This window comes from Podarcis bocagei, assembly GCF_964188305.1.
Source record: "Podarcis bocagei genome assembly, chromosome: 8".
NCBI lineage: Eukaryota > Metazoa > Chordata > Lepidosauria > Squamata > Lacertidae > Podarcis > Podarcis bocagei.
In genome coordinates this window covers 69,928,106-69,952,814 of record NC_138133.1, presented here as the reverse complement: position 1 = coordinate 69,952,814, position 24,709 = coordinate 69,928,106, and the positions used below count along the sequence as shown (strand labels likewise).

Genomic DNA, 24,709 nt, shown 5'->3' with positions numbered 1-24,709 from the left:
CGTAGCTATCCTTTTCTTGTTTAGTCGTTTAGTTGTGTCCGACTCTTCGTGACCCCATGGACCAGAGCACGCCAGGCACTCCTGTCTTCCACTGCCTCCTGCAGTTTGGTCAGACTCATGTTTGTAGCTTCGAGAACACTGTCCAACCATCTCGTCCTCTGTCGTCCCCTTCTTCTTGTGCCCTCCATCTTTCCCAACATCAGGGTCTTTTCCAGGGAGTCTTCTCTTCTCATGAGGTGGCCAAAATATTGGAGCCTCAGCTTCACGATCTGCCCTTCGAATGAGCACTCAGGGCTGATTTCCTTAAGAATGGATACGTTTGATCTTCTTGCAGTCCATGGGACTCTCAAGAGTCTCCTCCAGCACCATAATTCAAAAGCATCAATTCTTCGGCGATCAGCCTTCTTTATGGTCCAGCTCTCACTTCCATACATCACTACTGGGAAAACCATGGCTTTAACTATACGGACCTTTGTTGGTAAGGTGGTGTCTCTGCTTTTTAAGATGCTGTCTAGGTTTGCCATTGCCTTTCTCCCAAGGAGCAGGCATCTTTTAATTTCGTGACTGCTGTCACCATCTGCAGTGATCATGGAGCCCAAGAAAGTAAAATCTGTCACTGCTTCCATTTCTTCCCCTTCTATTTGCCAGGAGGTGATGGGAGGTGATCCTTTTCTTACCTCTATCTAATACACAAGTTTCCTGACATTATGACACTTGTATCTGGGAGTACATATTAAGAGAGTAAGCATCCTAGCAAACAACTGAAATTGCTCTAGGATCAACCCTTGGCCTGCCTTTGCTAGTGGGGCCACTTGTGGAGGTAGGGTAGGGTGGAAACCCTCCTCAGAAGATTTTAATGCATGGAAGGGAATATTGTTGCATTCAGCTGATTGCAGCAACAACAGAAATAATTGTAATTGTTGATTCTCATTACACTAGAGCTCATTGACCCACCTTAAAGCAGGCACTAGTTGCAATCGGAACTGGCTCATTATTTCTTAACCAGCCTCCAGGTGGCAGCAGAGGGCAATTTGAGCAAATTATAGGAGCAGGGGCCTCCTCTCTGGTTGCTTTTAATCAGGCTTTCTCAAACTCTGCCCTCCAGATGTTTTTTGGCCTACAACTCCCATGATCCCTAGCTAGCAGGCCCAAGGGTCAGGGATGATGGGAACTGTAGTCTCAAACCTTCTGGAGGGCCGAGTTTGAGGAAGCCTGCTTTTAATATATCCTTGAAGGCTTGGTGGGTTGATCTGGATAGTTGCATTGGATCCCTTTCCAACTCTGTAATTCTTGATTCTCAGTATTTCTGCAAGTGAAGCTATGGGTGTGGGTTCCCCCGAGGTGGTACCTCTTAAGGCCTTACAAAATCTTCCCTGCAGGGTGAGAACATTCTGAGAAACCCTCCTGCAACTGATATTATAGGCAGAGTAGAGCCATCAGGGCTGATAGGATATTATAGGCAGAATACAGCCATCAGGGCTGATAGCGTTTGATAGCCCTCTTCCCTGAATTTGTCTAATCCTCTTTTAAAGCTGTCTAAATTGGTGGCCTCAATGCCTCATGTGGAAGCAAGTTCTGCAGTTTAACTATGCACTGTATGAAGGACTTTCTTTTATCCGAATCTTCCAACATTCAGCTTCGTTGATGTCCAAAAGTTATTGCGTTAAGAGACACCATGGCACTCATTTTAACAGAAACTGAAATGGCCAAAATCTTATAGTTTAAATACCTTGTATTGTGCATACTGTTTTTTCTTATAAGACTCTTAAATTTCAAACTTCATCTTAAGGCATTACCACATTTCCTAGTTTCATTTCTTAAAACTCCAAACTTTTTTGAGAAAACAATGATAACAAAAAGCAATTCTTACATTATTTAAATAGTTATCTACTAGGTTTTTTTGCTCTCCAAGCAAAAAAAGCAGATAGCATTAGTATTTGCTAATGGGGACAACAATAGGAGAGTGAAGTGACAGATTTGTCACTTACAAAGCCCTGCTGGCTTGTGCCATGGGCATGTTATCAAGGAGAGCCCATTGTGTGTGCAGGGGTCTCCAACTTTGGGGGGGGGGTAGGATGCCCATTTGAAGACCTAAGAACTGCGCCACAAAACACCCATTTCGTGGAAGAAAAATTGGTGGTGTGCAGAACCTTTTCCACCAAACAAGCAAAATACTCAACTCATCCAAAAGCTGTCCTTATTTGCTTGATGTTCTTTTACAAAGATTAAAAACTGGGTGTACCTAGTGGCCTTGGTAAGCACCAATCAGGGTGTCTGAGGGGAGTATGTTGCCATGGACACCATGTTGGGGACCCCAGCCATAGTGTCCCCCCTTGTTAGAGATCTTCATGATTCATCAGTCAGGAGGGCAGCAACACCTACAGACACAAGCTTACTCAGAGGTTTAAAGACTAAACACAGCCAGCACAACTCTACAGCCAGTTTGGCAGGTAAACAGCCAAGGCCAGCTAGAGGAATGCCAACTGTAACAGTCAGCAGCATGGTGTGAAGATACACGATGTGATATTATTGATGAAGCCGACCAGGCCCAGGGTGGGTGAGTGTGTGGATGCAGCACTGTGAAGGAATCCTACATATTCTTCCTTTATTTCCACCATGGGAAGAAAGATGGCATGTAAATGTAGCAAATGAAACCCTATAGCCTACTGGTCATCCTGGATAAGTGATGGATTACGGGCTTACCAGGAAAAGGACGAAGTCCTAATTTAGTGCCACTGATTCCACACAGACAATAATGTTCAGAACAATGCCTATATCAGGAGTACAGTGGTACCTCGGGTTACAGACGCTTCAGGTTACAGAATCCGCTAACCCAGAAATAGTACCTTGGGTTAAGAACTTTGCTTCAGGGTGAGAACAGAAATCAAGAGGTGGCAGCGGGAGACCCCATTAGCTAAAGTGGTACCTCAGGTTAAGAGCAGTTTCAGGTTAAGAACGGACCTCCGGAACGAATTAAGTACTTAACCCGAGGTACCACTGTATATTGGTTTATATGCATAAGAGGAAGCAGCAGCAAAAAGAACTACTGCAAACTTCCTGGTAGCATAGTAGGAAGCAGCAACGAAGTTAGAAAAGACTTCCTGCCGGAGAGTCATAGATGTTGCAGTCACAAACTACATTTTTTGGGAATCCTGATAGGTACATAGATGTTAAAAAGAAGTTGCAGCAAGGTTAAAGCTCAGGCCTTTGACCTCAGAAAGTTACACACAAATCATATAACCATATGTTAATAGTTCACGATGGGGCTTCTATACTCTAGCCCAGGGAAATGGAACCTCAAATCTGGAGACTTTCCAAGCCTCTATTTCTGGCTCTTAGGACTCTTCCCAGGTCACACCCTTCAGTGGCCCTGTTTTGCACCCTACTTGAGTGGTTTGGTGCCTTTGAGCTCTGAATAACGCTACTTGCTTGCCTCAAGTGTGCATGTACCTATCCAATTGTAAGGTAAAGGACTATTGACAGTTAAGCCCAGCTGCAGACAACTCTGGGGTTGCGGAGGTCATCTTGCTTTACAGGCCAAGGGAGCTGGCGTTTATCCACAGACAGCTTCCGGCTCATGTGGCCAGCATGACTAAGTTGCTTCTGGCGCAATGGAACACCGAAACCAGAGGAGCGCATGGAAACACTGTTTTACCTTCCTACCGTATTTGTCTACTTGCACTTTTTGGTGTGCTTTCAAACTGCTAGGTTGGCAGGTGCTAGCTCTTTTTCTCAGAATGTTCTCACCCTGCAGGAAAGATTTTGTAAGGCCTTAAGAGGTACCGCCTCGGGGGAACCCACACCCATAGCTTCACTTGCAGAAATATTGAGAATCAAGAACTACAGAGTTGGAAAGGGATCCAATGCAACTATCCAGATCAACCCACCAAGCCTTCAAGGATATATTAATATATATTTGATATATTATCAAACTCGGCCCTCCAGATGGGGTTCAAATCCCCGCGACTGGGTGAGCTCCCGTTGCTCGGTCCTAGCCCCTGCCAACCTAGCAGTTTGAAAGCACGTCAAAGTGCAAGTAAATACGTACTGCTCTGGCGGGAAGGTAAATGGCGTTTCCGTGTTAGATCCGATTTGCCAGAAGCGGCTTAGTCATGCTGGCCACATGCTGGATGTACGCTGGCTCCCTCGGCCAAGAAAGCGAGATGAGTGCCGCAACCCCAGAGTCGGCCACGACTGGACCTAATGGTCAGGGGTCCCTTTACCTTTACAATGACCTGCCCATGGGCCAGTTAAGTCTCATTCAGGTAACTGACACTCTTTACCTCATGGAGAAAAAGAAGAGGGGTGGCGATACAACCAAACGAACAGCCAGTGAACATAATTAAAACCACTGTCTTCAAATGTGGTAAAGTGTAGGCCTAGGATTGTGGAAGCGGGACCTTCAGATCCTCATACAGCCACAAAGCGTGTTGGGTGACTCACTACACAACTACCTCCAGGGTTGTTGTGAGCATAAAATGGGGACAGGGCAGAGGAAGGAAACCTGTTATTGGCATCTGTCTGTCTTGAGAAACAATGGATTGCACTTCCCTATCCGTCACGCACTGAGGGCCCGTTTCACACAAACCGCAGTAAAGGTTTCCCCGGGGCTTTCCCCAGGCAAAGCTGCAAGTGCGACGTTCACACGTTCGCGTGTTCCCTCCCCGCCACCCCAACATAAATTTTAGCAACTCCTACAGGCAGAGTCTGGCTGGCAAGTCAAGGGAAAGCCTATGGCGACCTGCCAGCCTTTCCCACTCGGGGGCTTTTTCCTTCGCCAGGCGGATTCCCCGTCCCCTCGCAGGGTATTATTCCCCGCCCTCCACGCTAGTCGCTCGGTCTGTTCCGGGGGAGGAGAAAGAGGACGCCTCTTTTATCTCCCGCTCTCCGGGAAGGCCCAGAAGCCGGGCGGCCAAGGCGGCAGCTGCGGCGGGACCGTCGGGAGAAGGCGGCGCTGACGCGCATCTCCGACGCGCACCGCCGCCTCCTCCTCCCCTCTCCGCACTGGAAGCGAAAGCGGCGCGCGCAGCCACGCGGCCCCCCCTCTTCCCCAGTCCGCGCCTGACGCAACGCACGCCGGCCGCCGGCCAACCCTCGCGAGCTTTACATCGTCCCCGCGGCCGCCCGCTGCTGAGCGGCGGCCTGCCATTGGCTGCGGGGCGGCGGCGGCCCCGCCCCGTCCGCTCTCTCCCCGGCGAGGCGCAAGGAGAGGGAGGGAAGAGAGGGGCCGCTGGAAGTTAAGATGGCGGCGCGTGTGAGAGCGGGGCGCTGACCGAACCCTTTCCCGCCGCCGCGAGCTCCCCGCTCCCGCGCACGCCGCTGACCAGCCTCTCGCTCTCCCCTGGCGCCAAGCGGAGGCTCCCGAGTGTGAACGAGACACCCAGCGGCACTCCGGAGGGGGCGCCAAGCCCTCCTGCCCTCCCTCTCCCCCCCCGCCCGCCCGCCGTCGCCCGTCCTTTCTCCTCCTCCTCCTCCTCTCCCCCCCCCGCACCCTCCATTTCCTCCTCGCGCGCCCGGCCCCTGCCCGCCTCCCTCGAGGGAGGGGGAGCGAAACATGACATCGATTCACTTCGTGGTGCACCCGCTCCCGGGCACCGAGGACCAGCTCAATGACCGGTGAGGAGGGAGAGCGCGCGAGGGGAGGCCACTCGGGGCCCCCGGGAGTGGGGGGGGGGGAGACAGAGGAAGCAGAAGAGGGGGAGGAGCCCCCGTGCGTGAGGGGAGGAGCCCCGCGTGTTTGGTTGACGGGAGTGAAGGGTTGGAGGTGGAATGTGGCGTGGGGGGGGGGACACTTCTCCTTCACCCCCTCCCCGGGATTTTGTTTATTTCCCCCACCCCTTCCTTTTCACTTTACACGTTGTGAGCGTCAACAAGGTTTTCCGCCTGGGTTGCAAGTGCAGGAGCCGCCTCGTGCATTTGGACGCTTATAATAAAACAAAAAATGACCGATAAATAAATAAGTGAAGCCGCGGGTGTCAAAATGAGAGGCACGGTCCCATGCATCCTTACCCAGGTGCAACGATCCCGTTGGATCCTGAGTTAAACGTGGGTATAGGATCCGGCTTGGAAACGTGTTGGTTTTGCTTTTGTCTCTGGATTTGCAAAAGGTGGGGTTGAGCAGACTCTCGGGTCTTCTCTCCCCGGCATTGAATAAAAACTTCGACTGACAGTGCGATTCCGCGTGGGGTTTCACGCTGTAAGCATCGTGTAACTTGGCCTCTTCTGATGCTGTGTATATTTTAACTCTGGCGCTACGGGAATCTTGACCGCAATGGAAATTTAGCTATTTCGAACGTTGCACACCATCAGATAAAATTCTGAAGGACTCTTCCATCTTATCTCGAAGAAGCTGCTAATCTTGTCTGTCTTAAGCGTAGAAAGCAAAGGAGCAAGACTAGGTTTTGAATTAAATATGCTTTTAAGGGGGAATTTGCAACTACAAATTAGTGATGGGAAAGAGATAGGTAAATCAGTATGTTTATTGTGGCTGGTGTTCATGCAGGGTAGATCTATGAAATAGGCTTGATTGCATTGGGGTTGACAATCTTGAAACTGCTAAATGTATATGATTGGGAGCATAATGGAAAGCCTAAATTGCAAGCAATTTGAGATTTCCAGTAATGTTTAACTTTCTGTATTACAACACAAAAATAATTTTGTTACAGTTAACATGTAGATATATCTATTACTTCTTTTTAAAATAGCAACAGAGATAGTAGACATTTTTTCTGTAATTGTACTGTCTGGGCCTTTATTAAATTTGATTATGGTCCAAGTCTATTCTGTTATTGTGCAGCACAATCTTAAGCATATTTACTCAGAAATAATACCCCTGTGTTTTGGTGGGGCTTATTCCCAGATGAGTGTGCATAGGATTGTATGCTTATCTAAGAAAGATGTCTGAAAAAGGTTTCAGTAGAAAATGAAAAGCTAAATATTTAGCAAGTAACGTACATCAATGTGAGGATTACATCTTATCCAAACTATTACGGGCCTGCCTGTCTGGGTGTGGTTTCTTTCTCTTGAATGACCTGGTGACACATTTAACACTGCAGTGAGTGTCATGTGCTAAGAGAAATACCACCTCAGAGATTGGCTGCAGCCTCAGTAATGTCTATGAATTTGGCATGTTTCTGTCATAGAAGGGTGAAGATAGGACATTAATAGTGTGAGGCAAGTACACCAGCATCTTCATGTAACTTCTACAGCCATGTTCTAAATATGTTTGCCTCGAAATATATCCCACTGGGTCCCATGGTATTTGGTTTCTTCCTGGTGACACTGATTATGGCTGTAACTTTAGAATCGTAACCAAATTGTTCATGAAGTTGTGATAGTGAGGAATGCCAATTTTAGTGCAGACTTAAATGTACAAAACACGTTATAAAATGGCTGTTGGTAGCTATAACTTTTTAGCAACAAATGATTATTTCATAAAATTATTTCATAAATATGGGGATTTGTTTTTGAATTGTTAGTTGGAAAAGCATAGATTTGGTTTCATTTATGCAAACACTTTTAAAGGACAACTTTATTACGGTTGTTCATTTTTACTGACATAATAACAAATGCTCACAAGGATAGAACATGTTTGACTATTGCAGAGCTTTTTGGTCTGGTCTTATTGCAGAGAAGCTTAGGTTGGCATACATGATTCTTCCTCCCCTTTTTATTCTTGAGACATCCCTGTCAATTAGGTTAGGACAGGGGTCAGCAACCTTTTTCAGCTGTGGGCTGGTCCACTGTCCCTCAGACCATGTGGTGGGCCGGACTGTATTTTGAAAAAAAAGAATGAACAAATTCCTATGCCCCGCAAATAACCCAGAGATGCATTTTAAATAAAAGCACACATTCTACTCATGTAAAAACACGCTGATTCCCAGACTGTCCATGGGCCGGATTGAGAAGGCGATTGGGCCGCATCTGGCCCACGGGCCTTAGGTTGTCTACCCCTGGGTTAAGCTGTGTGGAAGTGTCTGGCTGAAGTTCACACTGTGAGCTTCATGACCAAGTGGGGATTTGACCTAGGGATTCCCTGGCCATTGTTAGACACCTGATAACTACTGCACCATGTATCTGCTTGCACTATCAAAATGGCTCCCACTAACTAATGATCACAATTTGACTGTTGCAAAAATCAAGTTATTTTTGTGTACCTATTTCAATTCTGTGTGAATTGGTTTTATTTTTTTTAATGTTGATCACATGAAACCAGAAGCAGATGAGTAATAAATATTAATTTTACCTTTTGGGTATATATTTTCTTCTCTGATGTAGAACGGTATTAATATCAAATACCCTTTTGAGTCGACATGCTTGGTGCCATAGCACTTGTGACTTGTAATCATGGTGACTTAAGAGAGGGGAAGCTCTTCTCTATTTAAAAGGTGTTGAAAAGCCTCTCTACTCAGGAATTAGGGATTCAGAATGTCTCCCTTGGTGAGGGTTAGCAGGATTTTAGTTCTGATTCACAGGGCAGGAGATGGAATACAGTACAATTTAGGGTTGGTAAACCAACATTTTGCTGCCTGTTACTATCCCGCTTTTGACCATGTATTTTTGTGTACAGCATTATAAAGGGATAAAATAAATTGGAACCACAAGTCCATAGGTTTCCTGTAAGAGTGGTGTACTATCATGTTTTGTGACACTGCCTGGAGCAGCTGTTTATTTGCGTATCTAACTGTTAATTCAGGCCATTCTTTACCGATTAAAAAGCGTGTGCCTTCAGTAGAAGATGGTTGAAATTAGAATCTAGATATGTTTTACTAAGCTTTGTTAATATGTAATGTGTATCAGTACAGACAGCCATTACACACATAAAAATAATAAGAAGAAGAGTGCAACAAGAATACAAATATCTGCCGTTGTGATGTTTTCCTTCCCCTTCCAGCCAACAAAAATGTGTGGCAGGGAAATTAAAAACGTAATGTTTATGAAAAATGGGCTAAGTATTATACATTAAGAGGGAGCTATGTCCAGCATGATCTGGGAAGGTGATTTTGGCAACAACTCTGTGTTTCCGCTTGTGTGTAGTGCCTTTGGAACTCTCCCTACCTTTCCAAAATTCCATTACACTATTTAAAATATCTTCAAGCTTAGCTAGAACAGGGTATTCTGCAGTTATCTAGATACTGTAGATTGGATCTGGACCGAGTTAGTTAAACTTAAGTCCCGTTGAAATTAGAGAAGCTTAATTACTTGTTCCACTGATTTCAGTGAGACATACATTCAGCTATTTTTCTTTGGATTCAACCCTATATATTTTGTTGAAATCTTACATAGTTTGAGGTCTAAAAGTTTGGAGCTCGCATTGGGCTGTGGCTCCTACAGACAGCACCCTGAGGACAAAACATTCACCAAACATTCTCAAACCTTTTTAAAGGAGCATAGCAGGGAACCTCTACTCTATGCTTTCAAGAAGCTATAACAGATAAGGATGCAGTCCACAGTGTTCATTAATTTCAGTGTTATTCTTGATTTCTGCTCCAATTCAGTTGAAATGATTGGAGATTTTATGCTACAAATACCTGGCATATTCTGCTCCCCCAAGAGTTTTGAGATATATACTCTGGACAGTGTTAGCTTTAATTTACTCCCTTATTAACTCCCTGGCTCCAAAGTTTGTTTACAAATTGACTTCATGAATGTGTTTAATAAAGATACACACACACACACTTCCTCTCAGTGGTCACCTAAAAAAACCCAAAATACAACTTTGAACCTGCCCAGTTTTCCACTTCATAATAGGACTCTAGATGACATTAATGAGCTTGAAACAATATATGATGTGGCTTTGGAGTATGCATGTGACACATGGGTAAGTGGGACCAATCCCAGAATTTATGTAGTTTGTGCACATCAACCCTAATTTTTCAGAGTCCCCTGTAGTGAAGAAGCATTTCCTTCTTCCATGGAAAATGTCCATGGAATCATGCTGTGTCGAAGTGCGGTACAAAAATAAGCTTGCCTTTTTGTAATGGGAACTGTAGAGGAAAACTTGTTTTGGTGATGCCCTTGAGAGGTGTGTGAAATACCTTGGAAGTACAATCTTTAGCTTTCTTCCAACTGTGTGGGCTGTGAAGGGAGTCTCAGCAAGGATTGCCCCTGCAGTGGTGATCCCTGCCCCCTCTCCAGATTTGGAGAAAGCTTGGGACTTTCCACACTCACCAGCTAGAAAAATGCCAGCTGCTCAGAGTAAGAATATGACTAGGTGGAAAGAGCTTCATACATTAGAAAAGTATTGGTTCCCCCTTCCCTCCCCCCAGGCCATCAGCACATCACAAGTAGAATGTGTGGGAAAGGAGGATAGTAAATTTGAACTTATTCGCTCTGGCATTGTCATGGTCCTCCATACACCAGTATTGGTTTAGTCATGCTGGCTACATGACCCAGAAAGCTGTCTGTGGTCAAGCGCCGGCTCCCTCGGCCTGAAAAGTGAGATGAGTGCAGCAATCCCATAGTCTCCTTTGACTGGACGTAACCGTCCAGGGGTCCTTTACCTTTTTTGTTTTTTTAAACAAGGCTACTCTGCTTCTTGGTGGTTTTATTTCCTAACCTTTAGTGAATCACAGTCTTCCCCTTCTCATCGTGAGCTCACCTTGTTGGAAGGTTAGCAATTGTATTGTTGAAATGAACACAGAGAGAAATGTATTACCAGTGAAATGTATTTTTGATCTAATTGCAATTCATGTTAACCGCTCCACTTCTGATTTCCTTTCACTTCTTATGTAAGGCAGGTGTTTCAGAGTACAAGTACAGGAGCCTGTTTTGTGAGGGGGCTTACCCTATATGTGCACAGAACAGAAAGGGGGGAACAATGACACAAAAACATGAAGCACAAATGTAATCCACATCGTGGAAAATACTAAAACACTTGCAGTCACTGCCTGTTGCAGCAGTGGCTAACTTTATTAGCCTGGAGTCTGGACTATGTCTAGCCAGACTGCTTGAGGCCCAGCCATGGCATAATAATATCCCTTCCCAAGTAGTTTGCACTGGGAGAGTTTGCCTTCTCAAACTAAATAACCTTGAAAATTGTCTTCACATTGCCTTAGGTGGCATGCTTGGTGTAAATGGCTTTCTTGGACTGGTAGTGTTGCCTCCTGAGAGCAGTGCCTGTAGGGCAGCCTTGTAGCCAGCTTTCCTTGTTAGGTGGGGCAGCCACATTTCAAGGTGGGGTGTTTTGGAGGGGCATAGTGCTAGCCAATCCTGCATCTTCAGGGATGGAGAAGAGATGAGAGCCAGTTCAAAGGAAGGAAAAGGCAGTGAGAAAGCAGGTTAACTTACATAATTGGATATGTAAAGGTCATGTTAACAGAGCATTTAGTGTGAACACCAGGAATTAGATGACTGGCATATCTTCGGTTTGACCTGAGGGATAGCTCAGTCAGCATTAGACTCTTAATCTCAGGGTTGTGGGTTATTGGGTAAAAGATTCCTGCATTGCAGGGGGTTGGACTAAATCAGGCTTCCTCAAACTCGGCCCTCCAGATGTTTTTGATCTACAACTCCCATGATCCCTAGCTAGTAGGACCAGTCGCCAGGGATGATGGGAATTGTAGTCTCAAAACATCTGGAGGGCTGAGGCTGAGGAAGCCTGGACTAGATGGTCCTTGGAGTCTCTTCCCATTCTATGAAGGTCGGTGAAGGTCCTGTGTGAGTGCCTGGAGGCGGTTGGAGGATGGATGGCGGCTAACAGATTGAGGTTGAATCCTGACAAGACAGAAGTACTGTTTAGGGGGGACAGGGAGCGGGTGGGTGTGGGGGATTCCCTGGTCTTGAATGGGGTAACTGTGCCCCTGAAGGAACAGGTGCGCAGCCTGGGAGTCATTTTGGACTCACAGCTGTCCATGGAGGCGCAGGTTAACTCTGTGTCCAGGGCAGCTGTCTACCAACTCCACCTGGTACGCAGGCTAAGACCCTACCTGCCCGTGAACTGTCTCGTCAGAGTGGTGCATGCTCTAGTTATCTCACGCTTGGACTACTGCAACGCGCTCTATGTCGGGCTACCTTTGAAGGTAACCCGGAAACTGCAATTTATCCAGAATGCGGCAGCTAGACTGGTGACTGGGAGTGGCCGCCGGGACCACATAACACCTGTTCTGAGAGATCTGCATTGGTTTCCAGTACGTTTCCGAGCACAATTCAAAGTGTTGGTGCTGACCTTTAAAGCCCTAAACGGCCTCGGTCCTGTATACCTGAAGGAGCGTCTCCACCCCCATCGTTCAGCCTGGACACTGAGATCCAGCGCCGAGGGCCTTCTGGCGGTTCCCTCATTGCGAGAAGTGAGGCTACAGGGAACCAGACAGAGGGTCTTCTCAGTAGTGGCGCCCGTCCTGTAGAACGCCCTCCCATCAGATGTCAAAGAGATAAACAATTACCTGATATTCAGAAGACATCTTAAGGCAGCCCTGTTTAGGGAAGTTTTTAATTTGTAACACTGTACTGTTTTTAACACTTGATTGGGAGCCGCCCTGAGTGGCTGGGGAAACTCAGCCAGATGGGCGGGGTATAAATAATAAATTATTATTATTATTATTATTATTATTATTATTATTATTATTATTATTATTAGATTCTACGGATGTTATGGATACAGTGAACAAGGCTATGAAAAGGTGTAAAACAAAATAGAATAGTTTATGCTATAACTTAGAAAGTACAGTAAAAACTTGTGTGGAGTGGTGCTGACGACAAATGAACCGCCTTGAGATCTTATTAAGAAGAGTAGTATATTCATCTAATGAATAAAAAAATCAAATAAAAATATGCATAACCAGGCTCAAAAGCTTGACTTTGCCAATAGCTACAGTCTTCTTTCACCTGATTCTTCATGAACTGAGCTTCTTTGGGCATGGCAGTGAGCTTAGCTTTAATGCTGGATTAGGTGTCTCAGCTTTAGATTCCATATGAAAAACAAACTTTTCCATAGATCTTCCTTTCTGTTGGACCGTCAAGGATCTTTTGTTTACTGTTTGCTATATAAAAGACTAAAAAGCTAACAGTGATTGGAAACTAATTGTAGAAATCCATTGGATATTTTTTTTACTGGTTGCTGGGTTGATATTTCTTCCCAGAAACCTTGGAAAGGCCTCATACTGAGCTGCACGTACTAGGAAAATCAGAAATTAGGCCTGTTACAGCAAAACCAGCCAGCCAGCCAACTGTAGATTGCACAGCAGTGTTTTTATTCCTCTAGGCTTGTTTTCTTCCTTTGCCTTCTAGCATCACAAGAAAAAGAAGAAGAAAATAGCCATTATGATTTTGAGTATAGTGAGTCCTTTAAAGCAGTGTCCCCCAACCTTGGGCCTCCAGCTGTTTTTGGACTACAACTCCCATCATCCCTCGCTAGCAAGACCAGTGGTCAAGGATGATGGGAATTGTAGTCCAAAAACAGCTGGAGGCCCAAGGTTGGGGAACACTGCTTTAAAGGACTGAAGAATTACTTGGGGTAGATGTATTTTAGCTCGCTTTAGGTTGCCTCATTATTTCACCTTTTTGCAATAAGCACCCAGTCCTCCTCTACTCATCATAATAACTGCAGAATAAACTAACCCTCACTTCTTACAACAAGCACTCAAACATTCTTCTTGATTGCTGGCTGGGTAGACAACACAACTAAAGCTGAAAAACAGAGCAAAGGAAAATCCAAGCGGTGGAATGTAACTTTAGCCCATAATACAAATTTAAATATTGATCTCTTTGAGTTAAATTACTGTAGGGGCTGTTTTTCTGCAGGATCACTTAATTAAAGGGTTATTGTGATCATGAAGAATCTACCCTCAGTCAGGGAAAGTCTTTGGGGGCTTTTCTAAATGTGGCTTTTGTTGTGTACTCATCCTGCTTTCTTCAGTGAGTTTTTCAGAAGTCCTGTCTTAAATTGCTCCTGTCGTTAAAATGAGCTTTCATTCTTTAAATAGAGGCTGTCAATTGTTATGTCACAAATTTAAAATTTTTCTTTCTTTCAAAAACATATATCCTTGGAATGGAGTGGGAATAAAGCAGCACTCTGGGTGATGGTACGCTCATTTGCCCCACCCTGGCTAGAAGGCTGCTGTAAGACAACTGCTCATTTCCCAGTGGCAGGGCACTTGCTACTGAACAGGAAGACATGTTAACAGTATGGTTGGCCCAAGTAGGTAAGGAGGGGCATACATAAAAAGAGGCTGAATGCATTTGTGCACAGCTGTTCCAGCTGGGGCCAATGGGAATTGTAATCTAAAACAGTGTTTGGAATTCACCAGGTGCATTTTGCACCTGGCTATTGGCCATTTGCGACCAAGTGACGATGCCCGGGCACCAGGATGGCACCTGATGTCTCCACCATCTAGAGGCCCATGCCTGGGGATCCTTGGATCTTGGCTGTTTTCACACACTAGCAGCACATCCTATCCATTATATTTTATCTGCAGCATCAGAGTGAATTTCAGGAACCAAAAAGTTGTATTGAAAAATATGACTGTCAAGCCGCCTGGCCCCCAAATGACAACTAGGCACCCCATTTTAGTGACTGTAACCCTGGTTTAAGGTCATGCAGGTGTCCCAGCTCCTGCCAACCTACGAGTTCAAAAGCATACCAGCGCGAGTAGATGAATAGGTGCCACTCCAGCAGGAAGATAAAGTGTTTCTCTGCACTCTGGCACCAGTCACGGTGTCCCATTGTGCCAGAAGCGGTTTAGTCATGCTGGCCACATGACCCGGAAAGCTGTCTGCAGACCAATGCTGGCTCCCTTGAACTGAAAGCAGAGATGAGTGCTTTACCCCATAGTCGAATTCGACTGGACTGAACTGTCCAGGAGTTCCAGTAGTAGATAGGTAGCCGTGTTGGTCTGCCATAGTCAAAATAAAAAAATTCCTTCCAGTAGCACCTTAAAGACCAACTAAGTTAGTTCTTGGTATGAGCTTTCGTGTGCATGCACACTTCTTCAGATACACTGAAACAGAAGTTGCCAGATCCTTCTATATAGTGAGAAGGTGGGGAGGGGTGTTACTCAGAAGGGTGGTGGGAATGGGAGATAGGCAGATAGCTGAGAGAGCCTCTTGACGACTCTTAACGACTGTAATAGGTCTTACAGGAAAAGGCAAGGGGTGGGAAGGTGAGAAATGGTTTAGTTATGTCCAGGAGTTCTTTACCTTTACCTTTTTAGCTTAAGGAGCCATTTGGTGTTCAGCTTATATATCTGAGTTTCTAACACTCACCTGGAGGCTACCAAGTTGGCAAAGGCTGGTGTATCGTGTGATCAAACCAAAAGAAAGATGGGTACATTATACATGCTTTACCTCCTTGCAAATCGTGTGTTTGAAGTTACTTATGCAAGAAGACCAGTGCATAATGAAGAAAACAGAAAATATCCATGGTTCAGCTCTTATATTGTCTTGTTTATAAAATTCTTTGAATTTATATTGTGCTTTGTAAAGTACAATACGACAGGCTCCCTTCTAAAACCACTTTAAGTTTATCACAGAAAGTGAGGGACGACGACGACAAAGTAAAAGTAAACGGGAAGAACATGCACTTGTTTCAGTTGTATGTACTTGAGTTTAGTAGTATGGCAGCTAAGGGATTTTGACAAAGAATTCATGCAAAAGGTGGACTTTGAGGAGGAATTTGAAGGAAGTCAGGTTGGCATCAGACAGATACCCGGCACTGCAAAAGGGCAGAGTTTGAGGCACAGGAGAACTACAGATAATGGAGTGCTAGAGCTAGAAGAGCAAAGAATATGTTGGCTAGGAGAGTGGTGACATAAAGGGGTGCTCGGCAACCCTGGTAGATGAGTCCATTTTTAAAGCTGCTAACCAAATGCTATTTATGCATTTGTGAAGGTCATGGTCTGAAGCCACATGAGGCCTCTACCTTGGTTTGCAACTGTTTTGGATTACAACTGTTTTGGATTACAACTTTTTTGGATTACAACTACATCAAACCTGGAAGTGTGTGTCCTTTTTTTGGATTACAACCCGTTTTTTGGGGAGGCCCCATTGGTGAAAGCATGCCTTGGGTTACAAGCTGTTTTGGTTTACAACTGGACCTCCGGAACAGATTATGGTTGTAAACCAAGGTACCACAGTACCTTGCTTACACTAAGCATATCTGGCTCTGTTCAGTACCTGGATGAGTGATTGCATTGGAATCGCATGTATTGGGTTGCAAGACAGAAAATCAGTGGAATATAAATAGAAGAGAATTAGAACAATATTCATAACTGAACCTGTCTCTTGACGACTGGAAATCTCAGCTACTAATCTGGTTCTGGGGTTTCACTCACCATGAGCATTTGTTGTATCATTATAAATAGATATATTAATAGCCAAAGTAAATTTTGGTCAGAAATGTGTTGCTTTGACTGAAACTTATTAATGCTAAAAGATCCTTTGTTTTCTCTTGCAGGTTAAGGGAAGTTTCAGAGAAACTCAACAAATACAATTTAAACAGGTGAGATAGCGTTAAAGGCTATAATTTCAAAGGAAGAGTAACTTTAGGGCAACCTTCCCCAACTTTGGGTCCTCCAGAATATTGTTGGACTGTGGCACCCATCATTCCTAGCTAGTATGGCCAGTGATAAGGAATGATGGGAACTGTAGTCCAACAAAATTGGAGGACTTGAGGTTGGATAAAGCTGCTTAGTTGTTCAGTGTTCATATTCACCATTTCCAGAATTAGTAACTTTGTCTCTACATTAGTTCCGCTACTTGCCTAACTACCTAAGTCTTGTTGCCCAAGTCAGTGCAGAAAGGAAGAGCTCCTGATGTACTTGTGATGGTCAAAGTGCCATGTGGATGTGGTTTTGTATTTCATTGGTATCCAAATTAATTATTTGATCTTGGGGTTTTTTGTCTTGTTTTAAATGTCTTGTTTGTTTTTCTGTTCTTAACTGTTTTTAATTATGTATAAATCACCTAAGACGGTTGTTAGTAAATCAGTATTGGTGATGATGATAATAATTGGAGTTTAGCATTAAAAATGAGTTTAGCACTTAAATGAATTGAAGTGCATAGGCAGGGTTAAAACTGGCTGCTGCTGTATATTTCACAGCTATTGTCAGAAAATAGCACTTGGGGAACACCGCTTCATAAAGATATGTATTGGAAAATACATTATTGAAATATAGTATAATGTTCCCTGGTGGCTTTTAACATTTTGTTCTTTTTTTGTCTTATGGCTGAAAATACATTGGGTTGCTGCAACTAATGTTCATCTTTAATCAGTTTCAGATGTTACAGCTATATTCATTATACATTCCATATGCCACTTGGTTTATTTCTCAGAGCTAAGGAGTCTTTAAAAATGTTACCCATGCTTGCTTTCTGTTTTCAGCCACCCCCCTTTGAATGTATTGGAGCAGGCCACTATTAAACAGTGTGTGGTGGGACCAAATCATGCTGCATTTCTCCTTGAGGTAATTTGTTCAAAATACGTTTGAGAAAAATATTGTGCTGATACTTAATTCATATAGTTAAATATAGTTTTCCCAATCTCAATTAGACCAACTTGACCCACAGCTGAAAACTTTTATTTTTTTACATAATTAAAGTTTAGTATTGTTTCAATATTGGACACTCTCTCTTTTAAATCTAGGATGGTAGAGTCTGCAGGATTGGCTTTTTAGTTCAGCCAGACAGATTGGAATTGGGTAAACCTGATAATAATGATGGGTAAGAACTACTTTTGTTGTGTATTTAAGAAGTATCTAACAAATTTCTCCTGGTATTTTGATTCTGAACCGTCAACAGAATTGAAAATGGAAACGGGAGGTGGGAGAACCATATTTTGGGTGTCTTGCTTTAGCAAACTGGTAATGGCTGTACAGACCTTAGCAAAATTAAGGCCAGTCTAATGACTTATTTTATATTAAATGATGAGATCGGAATCTTACAATCCTAAATATAGGTGCCATAACGAGTTACTTCAGATCATTTATTTCAGTAATCGCTCAAGGTTGAGATTACATTTTTACATATTTACCACTTGCTAGGGTATGTTTTCTGGATCTACATTGTTATTACTTGACTCAAAATTAATTTTTTGGGAACTATTATCAGATATGTTTAATGTTTGGTTTAAACAGGTTTTTGGGCATTACATTAACTCACGATTATATTAATTTATAATCTAATGCATATTCATTCATTTATATAGATACTTCACAATCTTACCATAATTCCTGACACTGAGTTGTTGTTTTTTTTTTAGTAGGACATCATTTTGTCAACCACCAAATTCATTAGGCATGCTTCACATGCCTTTTCTTTTTTCATATTAGAGCATCACATACTGCAGCTAAGTATGGAAGATTCCCCAAGGGTGTTGCTTAAGCTGGTGTGTTACCAGACTAAGTCCCTGATAATTTAAACCTGGGATTCCAGGCTTTGTTCGTAACCCATTTGGGATTGTATTGTGACTGATCTACCATCTTTTACTTTCAGTTCAAAGTTGAGCAGTGGCTCAGGGGCAGGAAGGACATCCAGGCCAGGCAGAACTAGTGATTCCCCATGGTTTCTGTCTGGTTCTGAAACTCTGGGCAGACTGGCAGGCAACACCCTTGGGTAAGTTTTGATAGGGTTGAGGCTACCATCTGTTTGCACTTGGTTATGTGTGGCTACACATAACATTGTCTCCCGTATGTATAAGACCACCGAAATGCAGAAGTAGTTTAGCTAGCTTTTTGGAAAAATGCTATTAAGCGGTTAAGTTTGGAATGTTAAATCTATAATTGCAAGCAATCTAATTTACTTTAACCGTAATAAAAACATGTCTGCTACTGTGGGTAGTCCTTTTAGATTTTTTTCCTGAATAACAATGACTTCATTTTAGGGGAACATAATTGACTCAAAATGTCGCATGAATCTGCTTTGTAGTACGGGACTAAAATTAAAAATACAAATTAAAACATTTGTAGGAAAAATATCTCCATGTGTGTCATGACCTGTATTCGGACATATTTGTTATTTATGTTGTTGAAGAAAGCTAGCATGATTTAGAAGTAAACAGAGGATTTCTAGTTAAACCTGCTGCATTTGTGTCACATCAGCAACAATTGTTAGTATCTTCTCAAGAATGGTTCATTACTTCAATTTCAAGATATCTGAACAGCCTCACATTTGGAGTGTGCCAAGTGTATTTAGTTAATAAAACATTATATCAAAACAAGCCCTATCTTCAGCCTAGAAAAAGAAAAAAAAGCATAAATAATATCCTACATTTCCACTAATACAAATATTTCAAAATAAATTACCTCTTATTATTGGTAAAGATATTTATATTGTGCCCTTTCTTCCAAAGGAGATATTTACTGGAAGGATTACTATTTCTGAAGCAATTTATAATTTTAACCAATATATGGCCATTAAGATGTGGTAGTATTTAAACATTTTACATAGAAAATGTCATATTTAATAGGGGGAGTTCTGTTTTAATTATTTGTAGTGTAGCAGTCTGATTCTGTAACTCAGAACGTATGGCTCTTGGATATGAAAACATAAGCATATTGATCTTTTGCACATGTATGCAATGATTTCATTGTTAATAATTTCAGAAGTTGGCTGGAATGTAGAATAAAAATAAAAGCTGAAAGTAAAGAAGTTCATCTTAATGCAAACTAGCTTGTGAATTTATATTCTTTGGAGTCTTTTAAAGAAATTGCATTTGCAAAACTGCTGTACAGAAAAGATGCCATTGTCTCAAGCATTCTAGCTTCATTTTAAAATGCTAGTGAATCACATGGCTAGTGTACTGTAGTCAACAGTTAAATTCAGATACATGATAGCTCGTAAAATAGCTCAAACACATAAATCTATTGCCGTTTTTAAAATTCCTCAGGAGTCGCTGGAGCTCGGGTGTCGGAGGAAGCGGAGGAGGATCCTCTGGTAGATCATCAGCTGGAGCTAGAGATTCCAGGAGGCAAACGCGAGTTATTCGAACAGGACGTGATAGAGGCTCTGGGCTCTTGGGTAGTCAGCCCCAGCCAGTGATTCCAGCGTCTGTTATTCCAGAAGAACTCATTTCACAGGTATGAATCTTTCTTGTGATGAAATATTTCAAATTTGTGGAAAATGAGTAACTGGGAGATGCTTGCTTATTTCTTTATTTTGCAAGTTTCTTACATATATGTGTATATATATTGGAGGAAGATGGAATGCTTCCATGCCCTTAGACGTTCACAATGTTTGGAAACATGAGAAAAGGCAGAGTATCTGCATCAGATTCATGTAAAGCTAAGGTTGACTGTGAGCACATTTTGGTTTGTGGTCCTGGGACTGAAATATTTTGAGTCAGCCTTTGAAAAACACCTGGCCCAAATTTCAGTGAATAAAGAAATAAACACCACCCATAATGCAAGTCACTTATTGTTTGAACATTTGAAAAAAAACATTTGTGTTGACTATTCTCTAAAGATTAGCTGGCAGACTACAGATTATTGAGAAGGAACAATTTCCATTGACATGAGGGTTAGCAGTAATTTTAAAAGTAGGTTAGTTGGTTAGTATTTCTTTAGTATTGTGTAAAGGTGGTGGAGCTTGTTGTTCAGGCCTTTGAGACTAGTTTAATTGGCCCTGGACTCCCAGGGATAATTGATAATTGCTCTGAGATTACGTTCTGTTTCCTATAATGCCTGTGGGTAAATTTCTTCAGACACTGCACACGTTTGTATTATTTTTACGCTTTCTTTCTATTGGTCTCTTCCTCCACCCCCACCTGGGCACCAGAACACTTTGATTTTATTCACATTAAGTTGTTAACTAATATTCTGTAATGGTAAATTCACATCTTCCTTGTAAATTGATAATCGCTTTTCTAATTTCTTAGTTTTAGAATATTTATAAGAGGCAGACTTTGTGCTATATGACACACGCTGGCTGACATATTCAATATAGCCAAGAAAAAGAGAAGCACAACAGTCTCTGAAAATCATTTTTATCTGGCAGGATATTTATCCTTGCCGTATCTGTACCAAGTTACTGAGATGACATACATCATCAAAAATAAACTACTATATAATCATACTTTAAAAAACCAAACAGCAAATATCCAAAATAAATAATGTGTCAGGTAAAAATATGTCAGATGAAATATCTCCAGCCTCTTAGACCAAAAGCCTCCCTGAACCACAGTTTTTCCCCCAAATGTTGCATAAGTTTTTATTCTGGGCACTGCTATGGTGAACTCACTTCCTTGCACCCCAGCCAGCCTCACCTCTGAAGCCACATGAGCAGAAGGGCCTCCCTTGGCAATTTGAGCAAATGTTTCATGTGGTAGGAGATGATTCTTCCAAATTCTGGACCATGTTCTCACATTTGTTACCTGTCTAGCATGATTTGAATGTAAATAAACAGCTGCTGTTAGTATGCCCATTCTCCTGGCAAGGGGGTGCAGAGGTTTGGCTTGGCAGGGGTCAGAATCTCACTCCTTTCACCTACTTAGAGAGGAGTCCTGAATCATCCATATATATATACACTGTGTGCCATGAGCTTTGAGGCGAGGATGGCGTGAATCCTTCATGTCTTTGCTGGAGGCTTGTTTCTGGAAGACTGGGTATAAGAAAGTTATTATTAAGGATGTCCCCAAAAAGGAACATCGGTAGCCTCTTTAAAAGTAGCCTGTGGAGTGGAGCGGAGCGAAGGAATGTTTAAGCAGCAAAGAATAGAAATAAACAAAAGATATTTATTTTTACAGATTTATAAACTGCTCCACAGCCAGAAGTTACTGAGACTTCACATTACTTACTAGCATCCAAAATGCTTATATGGAGTATATTGTTGACTTCTACTACTCCAGAAATGTTTGTTTCTGTTGATGAATATTACCTGGGGTGGTGTAACATGTTACATTGATTAAAATGCATTCTATTTTGTATAGGCACAAGTTGTTTTACAAGGAAAATCTAGGAGTGTAATTATCAGAGAGCTCCAGCGGACAAATCTTGATGTAAATCTTGCAGTCAACAACTTGCTGAGCCGTGATGATGAAGATGGGGATGATGGTGACGACACGGCGAGTGAATCTTACCTTCCTGGAGGTTTGTATTGGGCAATGTTTTCCTTTTTTTGCATCATTAAAAGCAATATTAAGTTATTCTGTCAAAGTGCAATAGACTTTCAGTTTGCAGTACTGGTAAAGAGTTAGCCTTATGTTCTTTGCTGTGTACCCTATGGAGATACAGAAATATTGATTGCTCTTTGGTTCCAGTAAATAAGAGAGAAAGTAATAGGCAAGACAAAACTAAGGTTAACTTGTATGGAAGTGAATGTCTTGAGTTAATTTATTGGATTTGAAGCAACAGTTCAGAGGTCTGGTATAACGAAAGCTTGTACATACTTTGACCATCATCATTTATCTTGTTTGTTTTGACAAGCGAAGAATTAGCAATTTTGTTTTAATATTGACAGCAGTTGACATTACTGTTGTTGTGAAAGGCTAGTGATTCATAATGTGTGATATGCCAGGGACAAGAATTAACCTGGGTGCTTGTTAGGCAAAGGGCCTATTTATACAATGTAACTTTGAGCCATGTGAAGCTCTCCTTGATAATGACTGGATACCAACCTGTGTGAACTGTTCCTGGTGGCTGTTTTTAAAAAGGTTTTTAAAAATTGTTGCATTGGTTGGTGTGCAAATTTTTGCCGCGTTGGGCCTTTTTGAATGTGTAAAGGGAAGACTATATTCGGCTGAAATCCTAAACTAGGGAGAAAGTTCTGTTGATCATAATAGGAGCTTGCTTCTGAGTAAGGAGTCAAAAGTATGGCTCTGTTAATGCGTCCAGCTTTCATGTTTCTCATTCTATAACATGCTCTGCCTCTTGGCTTGTGCCTTGCCTTTGAAATAAGGAACTATGGCAGTCTCTAAACCTAGCTGCCAAATTTCATATCTTCCATAGATGACTATTTAAAATATTAATAAAATGCCCAAGCAAAATCTTCCCTATCTGCTCCTTTCTTTCAGCTAAAGTTTTTTTCATGTCTCCATATCTCATTCTTCTTGTCTTGAGCTTCTGTGACAGACAAAAGGAAGGGGGATGAGAGTAGCTCCTACATCCCCAACCCCTTTCAAAGGCTAGTGTTCTCTTAGACTGTCTTTTGCGGGGCTTGGTTTGCTTGTGTGATTTCTTGTCGTTGGGAAGAACTGAGCAAGCTCAGTGGCAGATGAGTCACAGACAGGTAGACAAAGCACCCCTGTTTTTACTCATTGAAATACATATTTGAAAGCATGACTATTAAAAAAACCTTTATTCCTACAAAATGCGCTTACAGTTGTAATGCTCTTGTTGCTTTGAGACATTAAATATGAATTAGGTAAAATTTACTAAAACAAAACAAAACAATTTACACAGCAATACTTTTACCTCAAATAGACTTGACGGCACTTTTAGGTCAGGGAGGTTTATCACATTCCTTGTAAGGTTCAATAGATGCTCAGCAAGTCCCAATTTTGAGATACAAGGTGATGGTATTCTAGGTGCACATTGGGGCATGTGCATCTCCACCAAAAGGTAACTGCCAAAGTTGTCTCATGTTGATAAAATATGGACATGAAACAGTCCTGAGGCTGCATGAAAAAGGGTCCTGCTTGGAGAGCAAAGCCTTGCTGTTTAAAGCTGGTCAGTACTTGCCCCCGTTTCCTGGTATTCTATATACACGGAATTTTCCAGAGTTGAACATTCTGGTTTCTTTGGTTATTTATCTTAACTTTGTGTTCTGATGGCCATTGTCACGGGAAAATACTTGGCTTCTGAGCTGCAGCAGTAGTTTTGGTGCGACTATTGGAATCTGTGTTGCAGCACTGAACAAAATTATTCAGCCAAGTTACTCCATTGTTTTTACAGGAGAGTTCAGCTCTACTGTTTATTGTTAATGTGACCTTCAAATTCTCAATCATCACTGTATCAGGAGGATTTCATATGAAATAAGCATCTGTTGGAGGCTTTGAACAGTGCATTAGGAAGAGGTCAAGTGGTGGTGTGCCCTATTGGCTTTAGCTTTGCCTGGTAATTTTTTCAGAGGTAATAGTTCACAGACAGATAGTGAAATAGGTGTTGTTGTTTTAGCATGTTTATATTTTGGGCTTGTTTCAGTTACATATGTAGATTTATCCAGTTGGGTATTTGGTGATATCTGTGTAAGGAATGTTTTGTTTGGTACGTAGTACTGGCACCTCTTTTTGTTGTTAAAAAGTGTGGCACTTAACTGTAATAGCTTCATTGTGAGTACCAGCACCTATTTTTCTAGACAAAAAGCACTGATTACTAGTAATTGAAAATTTCAACCCTTTTTTTAAGAGCAAGGGTGGGGAAGCTGTGGCCCTCCAGATGTTGTTGGAGTGAAATTTCCATTGGCCATGTAGTCCCAACATCATTTGTAGGGGCACAAATTCTTTATCCTTGTTCTTAGAGCAAGGATTCCCAAATCATTGTCTGTGGACCACAAGTGGTCTGCAAGCTTCATTCAGGTACCCTGTGATATGTGAGTAAAAGCACAGTTGCAGATCATATAGCATTGGGCACAGCACATTACAGTTGTTACAACAGGCAGAAAAATTATGAAGTGGTCTGCCAAGACCCTCAGCAACTTTCAAGTGGTTTGTGGGGATTATTTTTTGGGGCAGGGAACTACTGTTCTAGAGGATGCCATGTGCAGAGAAGCTGAAAGTAATTAGTGTTGAGGTTGTGATTCTTAGGATGGACGCTGAAAGGATTGCATAAACCTATGTTTCCTT

At 42.5% G+C, this 24,709-nt stretch overlaps 1 protein-coding gene across 8 annotated transcripts in view; it reads left to right on the top strand.

Moving 5' to 3' along the window:
* Positions 1 to 5,217: 5,217 nt before the first annotated feature.
* UBR5 (ubiquitin protein ligase E3 component n-recognin 5) overlaps positions 5,218 to 24,709 on the top strand; it is a 66,976-nt gene continuing 47,484 nt past the window's right edge. For 6 of the 8 annotated variants that reach the window (XM_081204264.1, XM_081204263.1, XM_081204261.1 and 3 more), the window contains exons 1-7: positions 5,219 to 5,616; positions 16,391 to 16,435; positions 17,318 to 17,399; positions 17,579 to 17,655; positions 18,427 to 18,546; positions 19,820 to 20,009; positions 21,857 to 22,016. In XM_081204264.1, coding sequence (XP_081060390.1) covers positions 5,555 to 5,616; positions 16,391 to 16,435; positions 17,318 to 17,399; positions 17,579 to 17,655; positions 18,427 to 18,546; positions 19,820 to 20,009; positions 21,857 to 22,016 — 736 coding nt within the window. In that variant the 5' untranslated portion in view covers positions 5,219 to 5,554. Of the gene's footprint in view, positions 5,617 to 16,390; positions 16,436 to 17,317; positions 17,400 to 17,578; positions 17,656 to 18,426; positions 18,547 to 19,819; positions 20,010 to 21,856; positions 22,017 to 24,709 lie in introns of all 8 variants that reach the window. The other 2 variants (XM_081204260.1, XM_081204262.1) reach the window with 2 other exon arrangements.